Genomic DNA, 14,280 nt, shown 5'->3' on the forward strand with positions numbered 1-14,280 from the left:
AGTCTCTCTCCCTGGAGATATTCAAGACCTGTCTGGACACAATCCTGTGCCTTGTGCTCTGGGACTGACCCTGCTTGAGCAGGCAGGTTGGACCAGACGGCCACTGACTGTGGTCCCTTCCAGCTTCGCCCATTCTGTGATTCTGTGAATGACAACACTCAGCTCCTCCCTCCGAGGAAGGAGTTTCTTCACCCGGACCCGGACCCGGACCCGGACCCAGACCCGGACCCTCAGGCTCGCGGCGCCCCTCAGGCTCGCGGCGCCCCTCAGGCTCGCGGCGCCCCCCGCGCCCGCCGCTGCTCCCCGCCCCCACTCACGGCTCCATCGCGGCGCCGCACGCGCAGTGCCGACACCTCCTCCGCGCGCCGCCGCTGCCGTGGCACAGCCGCCGCCGGCGCCTCGCGACGCCTTCCGCGTGCGTCACCGCGCGGCCGCCACGCGGCCCCAGACACGTCACGGGCCCCGCCGCGCCCCGGCCGCGGGGGAGCTGAGGCGGGGGCGGGGAAGCTACGGCGAGCCCGAAGGGCCACGCGCCCGCGCTCGGCTATGGGCGGCGGGAGGGGGACCGGGAGAGACTCCTCGGGAGGGAGTGCGATACGGCACCACCTTATCTTTGGAGAGCCACCTTGCAGCGCCAGCACATGACTGGTCCTGCCCTGGCGGGCTCTGCGTGTTCAGAATCACAGTAACACAGAATCACGGAACCAGTTAGGTTGGAAAAGACCTGCAAGATCATCGAGTCCAACCTATGACCTGACACCGCCTTGTCAACTATACCATGGCACCGAGTGCCACGTCAGTCTTTCCTTAAACACTTTCAAAGATGGTGACTCCACCACCTCCTTGGACAGCCTGTTCCAATGTCTAATCACCCTTTCTGTGAAAAAATTCCTTCTAATGTCCAACGTGAACCTCCTCTGGCTCAGCTTGAAGCAATTTCCTCTTGTCCTGTCACTGGTTCCCTGGGAGAAGAGACCAATCCCCACCTGGCTCCAGCCTCCTTTCTGGTGGTTGTAGAGAGCAATAAGGTCTCCCGTGAGCCTCCTTTTCTCCAGGCTAAACACCCCCCCACACTTCCTCAGCTGCTCCTCATCAGACCCGTGCTCCAGACCCTTCCCCAGCTCCATGTCCCTTCTCTGGACACACCCCAGCCCCTCAATGTCCCTCCTGTAGTGAGGGGCCCAGAACTGGGCACAGCACTTGATGTACGGCCTCACCAGGGCCGAGTACAGGGGGACAATCACTGCCCTGGTCCTGCTGGCCACACTACTGCTGATACAGGCCAGGATGCCATTGTCTTTCTTGGCCACCTGGGCACAGCTGGCTCATGTTCAGCTGCTGACCAGCATCCACAGGTCCTTTCCCACTGAGCCACTTCCCAACTACTCCTCTCCCAGCCTGTAGCACTGCATGGAGTTCTGGCCAAAGTGTAGGACCCAGCACCTGGTCTTGTTGAACTTCATACTGTTGGTTATGAAGCCAAATGTGTCATTGTGTGGGGATAACAGCAGTATTTCCCCCATTTCCAGTGTGCTTTTTCAGCTTGTGCTGTAGTAGTAGCAACCACAGGTAGAAGAGGGAAATTTAACTATATAAACAGAAAATACTTAGGACAGAAAAGTGGTTCTGAATTCAATCTAAACCCATCTGTTACAGGCAAAAGGCCCAATGTGACTCATCCATGCCGAACACACCCATGTTTAGTGCCGCCTGGGTTGTAAATGGTTTTGTTTACCAGCTCTTTCAGTGGAATTAAAATGCTGTCACTGCAGTCACCTGCACATAGCTTTGTGGTATTCAAGGGATGTGATTGATGTATTATGTTTGCAGAGAATTCAGTCAGCTCACGAGCAAGAGAAATTAAATCCCAGGAGTAAGCAACTACTTTAAACACACTACTTAATACAACTCTCTAGTTCATACCTAACAGTGTTTTATTCTTGCATAACGTTAGGATAAAGTTGGATTTCTGTTCTGATTTTCTGTTAAATGTCTGAAGACTGGGCAACAAAGATTTGTCAACTGATCCACTGGGTAGTGATGATAAAGAATAGGCAGGTATAGGGGTTAGCCAAACTATATTTTGTACGAATTTTTGATAGCTCTAACATGTGCTCACAGAAAGTCAGCACTGCAGTAACTAAAACGTGGGAATATCTGATGTGTAGTTGAATGAAATTCAGAGTAATTGCCTGGCTTTGGGGTTTGTCATATACAGCAGAGCCACTTCGGGATGACCCCAGAAATGTTCAGATAGATCACTCAACATATAATTTAAAAATTATATCTTCAACAATTAAATACTTTCATTAAAAGCTTACTTAGATGATATGATGGTCTTATTGCATTTCCTTTTAAAAAGTACTTAGGATTAATAACATTATTCATTTTATTCCGGTACTCTGTGGGCAGTTATGTCATTACTTGTGATCTGTGGGACCCAGGATGACTCTTGTGTAACACCACTGAACCTCAAAACATGCTGGGAATTAATTTAATCATTGATACCGGTATTTATCTCATCTGTGATTTAGAGCACTGATGATCACTTAGTAATCTCATAAAAATAGCTGTCTTGAGAAATACATAGTACCAATTGATGAAGAAAGGTGTCCACGCATTTTAAATCAACAAGAATTTAAACCGTAGACAAGAATTAACTGGGGGAAAGAAAATAAAGCTTTGAGTGATAAGGACAAACTGCATCTGCTCAGAACAAGTTATCACTGCCAAGCCACAATTTAGTCATTAGGTCATGGATGACTATGACATGCCTTGTGTAGCTTTCAGCACACTTCAGGCTTCTCCAACATGTTCTCCCTGGCCAGAAAATGACGGAATGCTTACAACATCTGTGAGCATTCCCAGTGTTCTGGGAAGTGCGGTTGCAGAGTTACAACCTTCTGCAGTTACACTTCCATTTATGTGCACACAACTGAGCTGTTCTGAGGCCTGCTCCAATCCCTCTGGCACTCAGGTGTCTCACTAATGTGAATTTATTATCCCCAAACCAAAAATATGTTCTTCTCATTGAGTAGGTAGGAAATTTGAAGCACAGAGAGACGGAGCCTTGCCAAAAGTCACTTGGAGAACTGTGTGGGTGGCAGAGCTTGAAATCCAGCTCACTTCAATTAGCCGTGGGACCACATTTCTCTTTGCCATCTACCAACTTTCAAAGAGTTGTGAATACACTGTAAACATGTACATTGCACGCTATTTTTTGTGAAAATTTTGGCATTGAGTTTACAAACTAAACACTTGGAGGGAAGGCACTATGAAACTCCTCTCTCTCCACAGAGTCAGTCAGTCTCACTCTGCTTCTTCCAATAAGGTACCACTCAGTGCCTTGTCTGACCTGCTCTGAGATGAAATAGTGCCAGAAGCTGCTGTCTGCCTCATCTGTTGTAGGAGCTGGACAGTGTGTGATGACTGAGACTTGCAAGAGAAGGCAGACCGAGCTATGAATAAGCAGGCTGAATGCTCGCTAAGCTGGGATTCTACTTACACTGACCACCTTAGCACTAAAGCTCTACTTTCATGGCTCACACCTACAGCTTCAGTGACAACAGGTGAAATCCAGCCTCTCTCTAGCTGGAGCTCTTTGAATTTTGCCAGCACTAATGTTGGTGCAGTAGACTGGTGAATCAAATAGTGGAAATCATTTGAGTTAAAAGTCACTCAAGAATCAGTTGCTCAGTCACTGTGAAGATAAAAGATTAATTGTGGGCAGATGAGGAAGAGAGCAGAAATGTGTGACCAGGGAAATGAGAGCTAGGATGGCTTCTCCCAGTCACAGAGCCTGCTTATGTCAGCTAAAAAGCAATCCATGAAGCTACAGTGTTGGTCTCATCCTCCTTTCTCTGTTTCAAGCCTTCTGGCCCTAGCTATATATTTCACATTGGGGTCATTCAGCTTCTGCCCCCAGTCGCCAGGACCCTGGAAGAACAAGAGAAGTGTACCAGCTGTGGCTCAAAGCAGCCACTGAAGATCCTGCCTCCGCCAAGGCTGGAAGCAGCACGAGCCTTCCAGGAGTTTGACTGCGGATGTCCAGCAAGGTCTTGTTGACCCCACGGCTTCTCACAGACTTGCACTTTGAGCACTGGTGAAAGATTTTCAGGTGGGAAGAAATGTATACTTATCACAACAGCCTTCTCTGGCAACTTCAGGTTTCTTCTCTGAAGCACACAGGTACTAGTTCTCTAAGGAAAAATGAATAGCTTCTCTTAGTTGCTGAGTCAAATGATGTGCTATTCTCTGGTGTTTTTGCCAAAGGGGCAGAAGTGCAGTCAATGAAATTTTTCTACATGGTTTGAAGATTGTCTATGTAACATCAAGCATTAATTAAAGCTGCAAGTTAAAAAGTACTTTTTGTGATGTCCTACATATAGTCTTTTCTTTTTGATGTACAAAATATCATATTACTGTGTGGATGCTAGCAAGGGCTAGCAGAGGAATTTTCCTGTGAAACTTTTCTTTCTCATAAGAAAGCAGTTAGAGAAATTCAGCTTCTCACAGCTTCTCTGTGAAAGCTTTCATTCTCATGAGAACTGGATGGACAACAGTTTGAGAGAATGTAAACCATTTCTACACCTGGAAGTTGTTGTGAGGACAGTGGAATTGTTTTCAGTCTTGTGAGAATAATATTTGGAAATGGGTGTCTTACTGCTCAACCTATCACCTTGAGAGGTGGTGGGGCAATAGGCCAATCATGTAATTTCTCTTCTGTGAACCATGCTATAAAGGGTACGGGTGATTAAACGAGGTCACTTTGGACATATCATCTGACCTGGACTTATGTCGTGATTTTCGCCGTTCCCTGTGTGCAACAGTGACATTATTGCATGACAGGAATTTAAAATTTATCCCTTGTTTAAAGCAGGGCAGATTGTAGGTCATTTATCTCAGTCTCTCGGTATTATTACTAAATTCAGCATCAACACTGTGCTTCTCTGTATAAGCTGATTGGCTGGTGGGATGTGTTCAGTAACCTAGAAATTTATTTTTCAGGAACGCCATGTTGTTACTTGCAGTTATGCAACTCTGATGTCAGACCACAATTTGGCCACCCTCCTGATCTCTCCTCTCTTACCAGGTAGGCGCTTCAATTCCTATCAAAGTGTTTCCAGCAAGGTGAACTCTTCAACATCAGCTAGGTGAATAGAGTTTTGAAATTCCCAATGAAAAACATCGGTCAGCTGTTTGGGAAGACTGGTGTCTTCTGGTAAGCTTTGGTATCTCACTGCTAACATGTCAAAGAGATAAAAATGTGTTTTAGTAACATTGGTACTAAACTCTTTTCCTGTCAGCAATCTACTCAAAATGGCCTAGAGAAGCAGGGCAGTCATCATCTGCCAGCCCTCCACCAGCTCTCCCTGCCCTGCCATCCTGGCCAGGAGGCATGCTAAAGGAGGAAGGAACATATTGGAGTGAGAGAGGGAGACACCAGGCAAATGAACAAACTGTTCATTCAAGGGGCTTGTTTGGAGCAATTTTTCAGAGATACAAAACAGAGCAGTCCTGAAGTTGCTGCAATAAATCTGATGTGCTTTATGGCAGTCCACACGACCCATGGGAGAGTGTAACACTTTTTCTTCCTCTGCCTTCTCTGAGCTTATTTACTGCTCCAAGTACTACATGGTGTACCACAGACTAATCTTCAGTGCGCTGAGTCCAGCCCAACCTTGGGTTTGGGTTACCAATGAGGTTATTTAATACCACACCCACTAGTCTGTAAATACAGTGTCTCTTTGACAAGCACACCATGTAGTGCTGTGTCTGCCTAAGGGAACCCCTAACCTAGACAGATGGGGTTCATCAGTGCGCTGAGCCATGGCTAGCCCTGATCTCTCAGTCTCTCCCAGATGAATGAGTGAAGTAGCTCTTGCCCATGGGGAATTACACCAGGAGGCACAAGGTACAGACTGTTCTGGGCTATTGGGAAGAGCAAACTCACTTGTGGACACCCCCTCCATCTCTGTAGTGTGAATGAGTGCCCTGGGGCTCTGCAGAGTGAGAATGACGTAAGTTGGGATGGCCAAGGAGTCTGCCAACCTTAGTTGTGCCCTGTGCCCAAAGAACAGGCTGCTCACAGAAAGCTGCTGGACCACATATTCAAGACCACTGTGCATTAAAGGAAAACATCACCAAAAAATGTCACTAAACTGGGATGGCCTCAGAGCTGAATCAGAAATTACTCAGCCATGCATGCCACAAGAGGACAGTTACTTGGGATAACAGCCCCATCAGCCATCTCTGAGCTAGGTCATCCCCTTGTACTGAGTCCCCTCTCATGGAGAATAAGCAGGTACAGCACCAGCGTACAGCAAGCTCTCCTGAGTCAAGGGTCACAGAGGGGACTGACTGCTTGATGGTTTTCCATTTCTGTATCAGCTCTGCTCCAAAGCTTTCCAGTGTTGTCTTTTCTGGTTGGCACTCAGAGAAGGATGTCCTTATAGAAATCAGAAGTGAGATTGCAGCAGCCAATTTTTTTTTTAAATACTGATGATGAGTAAACTCATGGCCCTGCCCCCCTTTCCCTACTGCTTAACAGACTAGATTGGGGCAATGGAAGCCACCAGCTGATAGCTCAGTGGCTTTGTTCCATCAGCAGGAGGGGAGAGTTAAGGCTGGCAGTGGTTGATAGCCTCATATCTGTGAATACAGTGTGTGAAAGGGAAAACAGATGCTTTTATATGGTTTTACCATCTCTTCTTTTTTTTGGTCTAGTACAAGATGTTATTTGCTTTTAGTAACCTGATTATTTTAGAGAACCTCCGTGGTTTGAAGTAAAGACATGCCACACAGCATTTCCTTGGTCAAATTTCCAAAATTCCTTCTGCTGTCAGAGCAGTAAGTCTCTCCATTACATCCCTGAATGTGCTTATTTATAACGTGACCAAACATCCTGAGTAAAACAAAGAGGGACAAGAGGATCAAGCATCTAATTCTCCTTCCCATAAGTGAGAGTTGGCTGTAAGAAGAATGCATGGTAGCATCAAGAAACCCTCCTCCACAGCAGGAATCTAAAAACCAGGTGCCATTGCTACATCCATCCATAGTGCTGAAGGGAAACACTCGCCAGAACAGCAGGTATGCACTGACAGTAACAGAAACTCACTTTACACCAGGTCACTTAGGCTAAGATTTTGGGAATGCAGAGAATTACTAGCATGACTTGTAAGTCAGGAAATATTATTTCCATGCTAAGAGTCCAATGTTATTCCATTTCATTCTACATCACCTGCAGTTGATACCTCTTTGGAATATTGTCACTGAAGAAAAGGCAATCTAGCACTAACTCTGCGAGCTCATTGGATTCACTCCGGTAGCATCTTTTCTTTCCAATGCAGAAAGTCCCTCCATACACTCTTATGGTCATAAAAATGAATTAGTAACATTTTACCTTGGAGAGCTCAAGTTTCTTCTGGAAATAAAGCTGAACAAATACCTCTCCCAGGACCTCTTATTTGTTAATTCAACAAGTTAATGTCTCCCCTCTTTCTCCACTCTAGTGCCAGAATTCCTCATCACACTGCCAGATGCACACAGGTACATTTCCATCACTCCTTATCACCTCTCCCATGGCTTCTCACACCACGCTCAGGTGCAATGAGCCACTGCTTTGCCAGGAAAGACTGCAATTGTGTTAGACACTGCCAAGCTGTCAGGCAGTGTTTCCAAGCTCTGTAGTCTTTGCTGTTGCAAACAATGAGACAAATTCAATCTAATGGACCTGCCCCTTCACTGGGAAAAACAGAGACCTCATACTGAAGTCAAATGACTTAAGCACAACAGCTGGGGTACTGTGCAGAAGCAGACTGCCCAGACACACGGTAAAGTAGAGCTGGCAGAGACCTCACAAGGTACCTCATCTTTCCCTCTGTCTTAGGAGAGCATCTGCCAGATCTAAGACTTCCTTGGCATGTGTTTGTCAAAAGTGTTTAAAACCTCCAATGATGGAAATGCTAGAGTCTCTCTGGATAATCCTTTCTTGTAGTGTTTTGCCATCCTTCCCATACAGATTTTTTTTCTTGATGTCTAACAAGAACTTTTATTGCTTCAATTAATATTACTCTGTAATGTTTTGTCCAATAGGAACAGGAAGTTTCTCTTTACAGAATTTCCTATTCTTCCAACTTCAATATTTGTTCTTTTGGAGGAGTAATCCCAAATTTTCCTCAAAGCTATGTTTTCTAGACTTTTGATTATCCATATCCCTGTCCTTATCCTCTCTTCCACTGGCAGGCCCTTGAAGTGTGGTGTCCAGAACTGGACATAGCTTGCACTAAGATCTGAAGTGTTGACTAAAGTAGGTGGTGTAATTCTCAGATCTTATGAACCGTGCTTCTGCTGTGCAACCAAAACTATTTACCTTCTTCACATGTATAAGACAATATCATTGTTGAAAGAGGTTATTTTATAAAAGATTACAATTTCCATACCCTTCTTTTACAAAAATGTCATATAACTGTTTGTTCCCCAACTTGTATTTGTGTGGCTGAACAGCATCCATTCTCTGCATATTTCCTGGCACCTGTTTCTCCTGATGTCTACTTTTTTGGAACCTTCCTCATATTCAAAATTTCTTTTCATTTATAACCCAGGCCTCCAAGACCTTTGGAGTCCTTCCTGGCCTTGTGTAATCTCAAACCATCCATACTCTCCAGCCATCACTGGTCAGTCACCGAAACAGCAGACAGGGCAAGGCTCAGAAGAAGTGTGGGTGTAGCCCACACAGTGTATCTGTCCCTTCTGACTTCAACCTTTGCTAACCACTCTCATTTCGTCATCTCTTCCTATCCTGTTCCAGGATTGTTTCACGGCTGCTTTTAGAACGCAACCCCCTCGCTTGCTACGATAGTGGAAAAGGCGTAGCACAGAGGGACGCAGATGGAAATTGCCCGTGTGAAGATGTTAATAGGTGAGGGCAGGAGGAGAGGCGTGGGGCTGTCTGACCGGCAGGCGCTGCCAAAGCACATCCCCAAGGCGGAGCAGGCGGCCCCTCCGCGCCGGGGTGCGGGATCCGGGGCTCGCCTGGAGCAGCCCCGGGGCCGGGCGGCCGCTCCTCGTGCGATGTCCGGCACCCAACCCCTCGCTCGCCCCCCGAGCCGGCCCCTGATCCCGGCCGGAGCCGCGCCCGGCAGTACCGGTAGTAGCGATCATCCTTGTAGGGCGTGAGGTCCTCCTGGATCTCCCGGTAGGTCTCCCGCACCCGCCTGCAGAAGCGCTTGACCTCGCCGCACAGCGGGCTCCCGAAGGCGGCGAAATCCGCCTCCATGCCGCCCACGCCGCCGCCTCAGGCCCCGCGCTCCGCCATGGAGCCCCGCCGGAGCCCGCCCGGCGCTGCGCGGCCGCGGGGTGGGGGCGGTGCTGGAGCCGCAGCGGCGGCGGCGGATGCGGGGGGGAGCGGATGCAGGAGAGGGGGATGCAGGGAAGGGGGATGAAAGGGGGCGAACGCAGGGGCCACGGATGCAGGGGCGGGAGATGCAGGGACGAAGGATGCAAGAATGGGGGATGTAGCAGCGGGAGATGCAGGGGCGGTGGATGCAGGGGCGGTGGATGCAGGACGCGCCCTCGGGGGCGGCGGGACGCTTCAGCACCACGGAGAGGGGCGGCCGGTGCCGGGAAGTAAGCGAAGAGTACGCACTGCCTCTGCCGAAAACATCTCTTTTTTTTTTTTTTTTTTTAATAAAACTGATTTGTTCTCAAAAGCATACCAGCTCTATGTAAAATAAATGTTTTATTTATTGTCTCTTTTCTTTAACGTAGCACATATGTCAAACAAATCCTATGCTAAATCCACTTTTCACGGTCACGACACTGTAAATGGTTCAAAACTAAGAATGACGCTGTTTACATTGCCTAAATGTAGAAAATCTGAACTGAACTCTAATCAGTTTGCAGAGCGCCCTGTTAGCTTCATTCATATTGAACTTTCCTTCATAAACAAATTCACATTTAAACTCGTTTAAATTATTCTATCAATTGAACCCTTAATTTCTACTAATTAACGGCAGTGCTATCCATATTAAAAGCAAAAACCCCGTTACTATTGATATGCAATAATTGTGTCTAGTAAGTATAAATATAGAAGTCTTCTGTACTGCTCCTCCCATGTAAATATCTTCCCTGTTGACTTTGAGGAAGCTGGGCTGAGTTATTTCCCAGCTTTGCCCTTAGTCTGTATTTTATCACATACTAAGACTGGAACATGCATTTTTGCTTAAACTAATCTCTCACAAATATGTGCTGGCAAGAGGTTACTCCTGGTGGTGCAGTGGGAGAGGGACAGACAATTTGTCTTCCCCAGCAGGTGGCGGAGAAAGGGAGAGGAAGGTTCATCTCTGACCAAGAATTCCTATTTCCTACCTGTGAATATTTCTAAGCTTGAGAAGACATAGCAGCGGGATAAAAGCCATATGCACATTTAATCTGGAGACAAAGGTTCTAACAACCTCAGGACTGTTGCTGAGGAGCAAAGAGCTCAAGGGTAGAGCCTGACCAGCTCCTGAATGGCTGCTTTGAAACCCTGGGACAGGCTCGGCAGGTGCCCTGTGCTTCTGTGACTGTTACAACATGCCAGCACCCTGCTTGCTACCACACACGCGGCTGACGTAGCCGTGTAGGATTTTCCTGGAATGGTTTATTTCACGGGACACATTTCATTAGGGATCAAGATTTAGCCATGTTTTCCCTCGAAGCAAGAATTAAAATTCTTTGTTATGTGTGATTAATATGCTGCTTCCAGCACTCAGGCTAAGAGGTGGGAATTATCAATGGGATCTTTAAATATTTTACGAAAAGGAAGAAATAAAACATTTAAGGCTTCAGCTGAGTAAAAATGTGTTCACTGCTGGGAATTATGCAGACAGCATGGAAAAGTAATAAAAAATGGAAGATTAAAAGCCGATTACCGTTTACTTACTACTAAGTGACCTCTATTGCATTTATTTCTCAAAAAAACCCCAAACCAACCAACCAACCAAAAACACCCCTATTTTTTTGTTGTTGTTGTTGATTTACTGGTTGGTTAGTTGGTTTTTTGAGGGCCCAGAGCAGCACCATTCCAGAGATGCAATGTGGTTCCCTCTTTGTTGTGCTGAACATTATCCAGGCTGGCTTCCAGTGGTGTCTGTCTCCCTTCACCTTGAATGCCATGAGAGGGTTCCACACCTTCTGTGGAAGGCTGCCAGTCAGGCTTGCAGGTTACTCACAGAGATGGTGTTAGCACTGACCACATATTAACCCACCAACTTCTGCTATCAAAAAAGCCAGAGAGTGTTTCAAGTAACAAATACCAGATATTACAGGATTAAAATTAGGCTTGTGAATAGCAAAGCTTGTGGGAAGAAATGTTCAGCAACTGTATATTGCCTCTGTGGTCCATATTAAACACTCAGAAGACTCTAAGAAGGTCAAGAATGCATTTTGAGTATCCAAACCACTTCAATACATTGACAAAACAAGAAATACTCAGGGGCTGTATGTAATTCCTAGGTAACATTTCTAAGGGGGGAAAAAAACCTAGCTTACATTCAAACTTTTTTGTCAAAGAAATTTCAGGTTTCCTTATTATTGTAAATGAGAAAAGCATTAAAACATATTTTTAATATTGAACAGACACTTCTATTAAAACTGCCAATCTATTTTCTTTTGTGAAAACCTGATGAATGAAACATTTCAGCTTGCTGCTTCACTTACCCCCAGCCCTGCAGACCTAACAGATCACACTTCTCCCAGTATCAGGTGTCCATCTTCCCTGTCCAGTGCAGTCACAGCACAGACTGACCTGGCACAGAAACGTGTTCGGTTCTGCAGGAAGTGCAACGTAAGTAGAAGCAAAGGGAGGCCAAGTTTTCACAGACAGCTTTGTGAACAAGGTGCAGGAGTAACCAACAGATAACTTGCACTGGGGCATGACTTACCGCACTCATTTTAGGGTACTCCAGCTCATCTATCTAAGCACAGAACCTTCTGTGTCAGCCTGATTTTGCTGATTTTCACAGCACATGATAAAAGAGAGGCAGAATCAAACCACATCTAAGAACAAACCAATTTAAAGTACTACTGAGAGTCTTACAAATCTCAGAATTTAAGCGTCCGGAACTCAATTCATCCCCTGAGTGCTTCTGGACTTCACGAGGGAGAGAAAAGCCCCAAGAGTCTAAGACTAAGATGTGATCAAACTCAACATCTGCACTGCATTGTATCATGTAACCTGGACAGAGTTTATTTTTGAGGGTTGGGCTTAACAGAAGTCCCCCTCATCATTTTTCTTCCTGGTTCTCCTCCTGTGTATAGTGAGCCTTTTGCAGCATCAGCCACATGTATTATATTGTGATAGTAGTTAAATACAAAGCTTAGCAATCCACATAAAAGGTGCTGAGAAGTTAAAGGAGTAAATGCTGCCAACTCAAGTCCCCTTCCCCCCCGCTTTTTTTTCCTACAAAGGAATAACCCCTCAAACAAACAGAAGTCCAGCTGCTTAACAAACACTTTCTCCCTCAAAACTGTTTTGAGACAGAGAAAGGCAGTAGTGGCAGCTGCTGGCTGAAAGCAGCAACTGCCTTTTTCCTTCCAAGTGGAATTAAAGATGGGTACATCAGGTAACACAGAAATAAGCACACGTCTGCACTGACTGCCAAGATAAGAGAGCCTGTGCTGCTGTTACACAGCTTCATTTATGCCCCTGAGTCTCGCCACATACAGGAGTTGTCACTGAGTATCACCAAACTACAGAGTAGAAACTGTGCTGAGCCCCACAGAAACCTTGTGAGTTTGGTCCACCTGCCCTGTTATTCACTGCTGCCTTAACTCTGGAAGAGAATAACCCTTGCCTTGCCTCAGGCCATCATGGCTTGACTGCCTTCTCCTGCCAGAAAACTGCTTTGTCACAGCTAACCAGAGACGTGACAGTGACGTGACTAGACTGTTGTCACGTAGCCCTTGCTGTGCACGTAGAGGATCACAGCAGCGTGCTGGGGAGAGAAAGGTGATGTTGCTCGGCAGGAGGGCGGTGTTCACTGTGATGCAAAGCTTCTCATTTATTTGAAGAGGTGGCACAGAAGCACAGCTGGGACAGCCCGTGACAGATCACCCATAACAAATCATCTCTGAGCTGACAGGGGCTTTGGAGCCACAGCTGCTCTTGTCATCGCTGGGAGGAATAAAGCTCTACACAGTTGGCTGCAGCTGGCAGTCCTGACCCTCACAGCAGCAGCAAGAAAGACTCATCACTCTCTCCCTGTATCTTTGAAGATAAATCTTCCCTGTGTCTATCCTGCTTTGAAGAGATGTGAGGACAATAAAATAAAATAAGATTTAAAATCTCTTTTGATCAAAATTGAAGAAGAATCTCTTGTGAGGTGATTTCAAGGAAGACAAAGAGGAACGCTGATCACACCTGATTCACACTCTGTGTCTCTCTTAGTATGTCTGGGTTGCTCTTCTCTCGACTGTCACGTTGAGAGCAATGGGAAGATTGAAATGCCCTAATTGGGAGCATAACTAGATTGCCTGTCCTATATATAAATTAACATTTTATATGGTGTTTCACTGTGATTATTTGCTTTCAAATGTCAACTACACTTGGAATAATAATTACCAGTGGCATTTATTAACTTAAATATCCCACTGGTATTAAAAGGAATACTTCTAAGGGAAATAAAAACTCAAAAACTTGTGATATCTAGATAACAACTAGTGAAGACTTTAGACCAACTGCATATTTTTAGCTGGAGCTTTAACTTGTATTTTAGTTACCTCAGTCCACTAAATAGATCATCATCTTTCCTGTTCTCACACAGTGTATTGCTGCAAGTGTACTTCAGAGAAAAATTTAAACACAATGTTCAAATTACATAGATACATTTTTCTAAAAAGTTTCATAATGTTTGGGAAAATACATGTAATGCCATATCCTGCCAGTTTTACTATGCCTATTTTAGGCAGAACACCTTTGTTTTGATTTTGAGATGCCTATTACTCTTCCTTTGAAATTCATGTCTCTTGTGAGATACAGTCTTATCTCTCAAGAATAATTAAGATTGACTAATAATCATGCAAATTCTATAATCTCAGACTAAAAATATGTGGTGAGCTGACCCTGGATGAGCAGTAAAACTCCCACCCAATTGCTTGCTCACTCCCACTCCCTTCCCTGAAACAAGCTAGATAGGGGAGAAAATAAAAAGGACGAGAGTAAAAAAGATCATCAGTAAGATAAAGACAGGGAGATCAATTCCCAATTTCTGTTGAGGGAAAACCAGACTTTACTCAGGG

At 45.7% G+C, this 14,280-nt stretch overlaps 1 protein-coding gene across 1 annotated transcript in view; it reads right to left on the minus strand.

Annotated features, from left to right (window-relative positions):
- TMEM181 (transmembrane protein 181) overlaps window positions 1–9,277 on the minus strand; it is a gene marked incomplete at its 5' end in the record, with an annotated part of 36,752 nt that extends 27,475 nt beyond the window's left edge. The window contains 1 exon segment of the mRNA XM_082302742.1: window positions 9,147–9,277. Coding sequence (XP_082158868.1) covers window positions 9,147–9,277 — 131 coding nt within the window.
- Window positions 9,278–14,280: the final 5,003 nt, after the last annotated feature.

The sequence above is a fragment of the Coloeus monedula genome (assembly GCF_965178545.1).
Source record: "Coloeus monedula genome assembly, chromosome: 2".
Classification (NCBI taxonomy): Eukaryota; Metazoa; Chordata; class Aves; order Passeriformes; family Corvidae; genus Coloeus; species Coloeus monedula.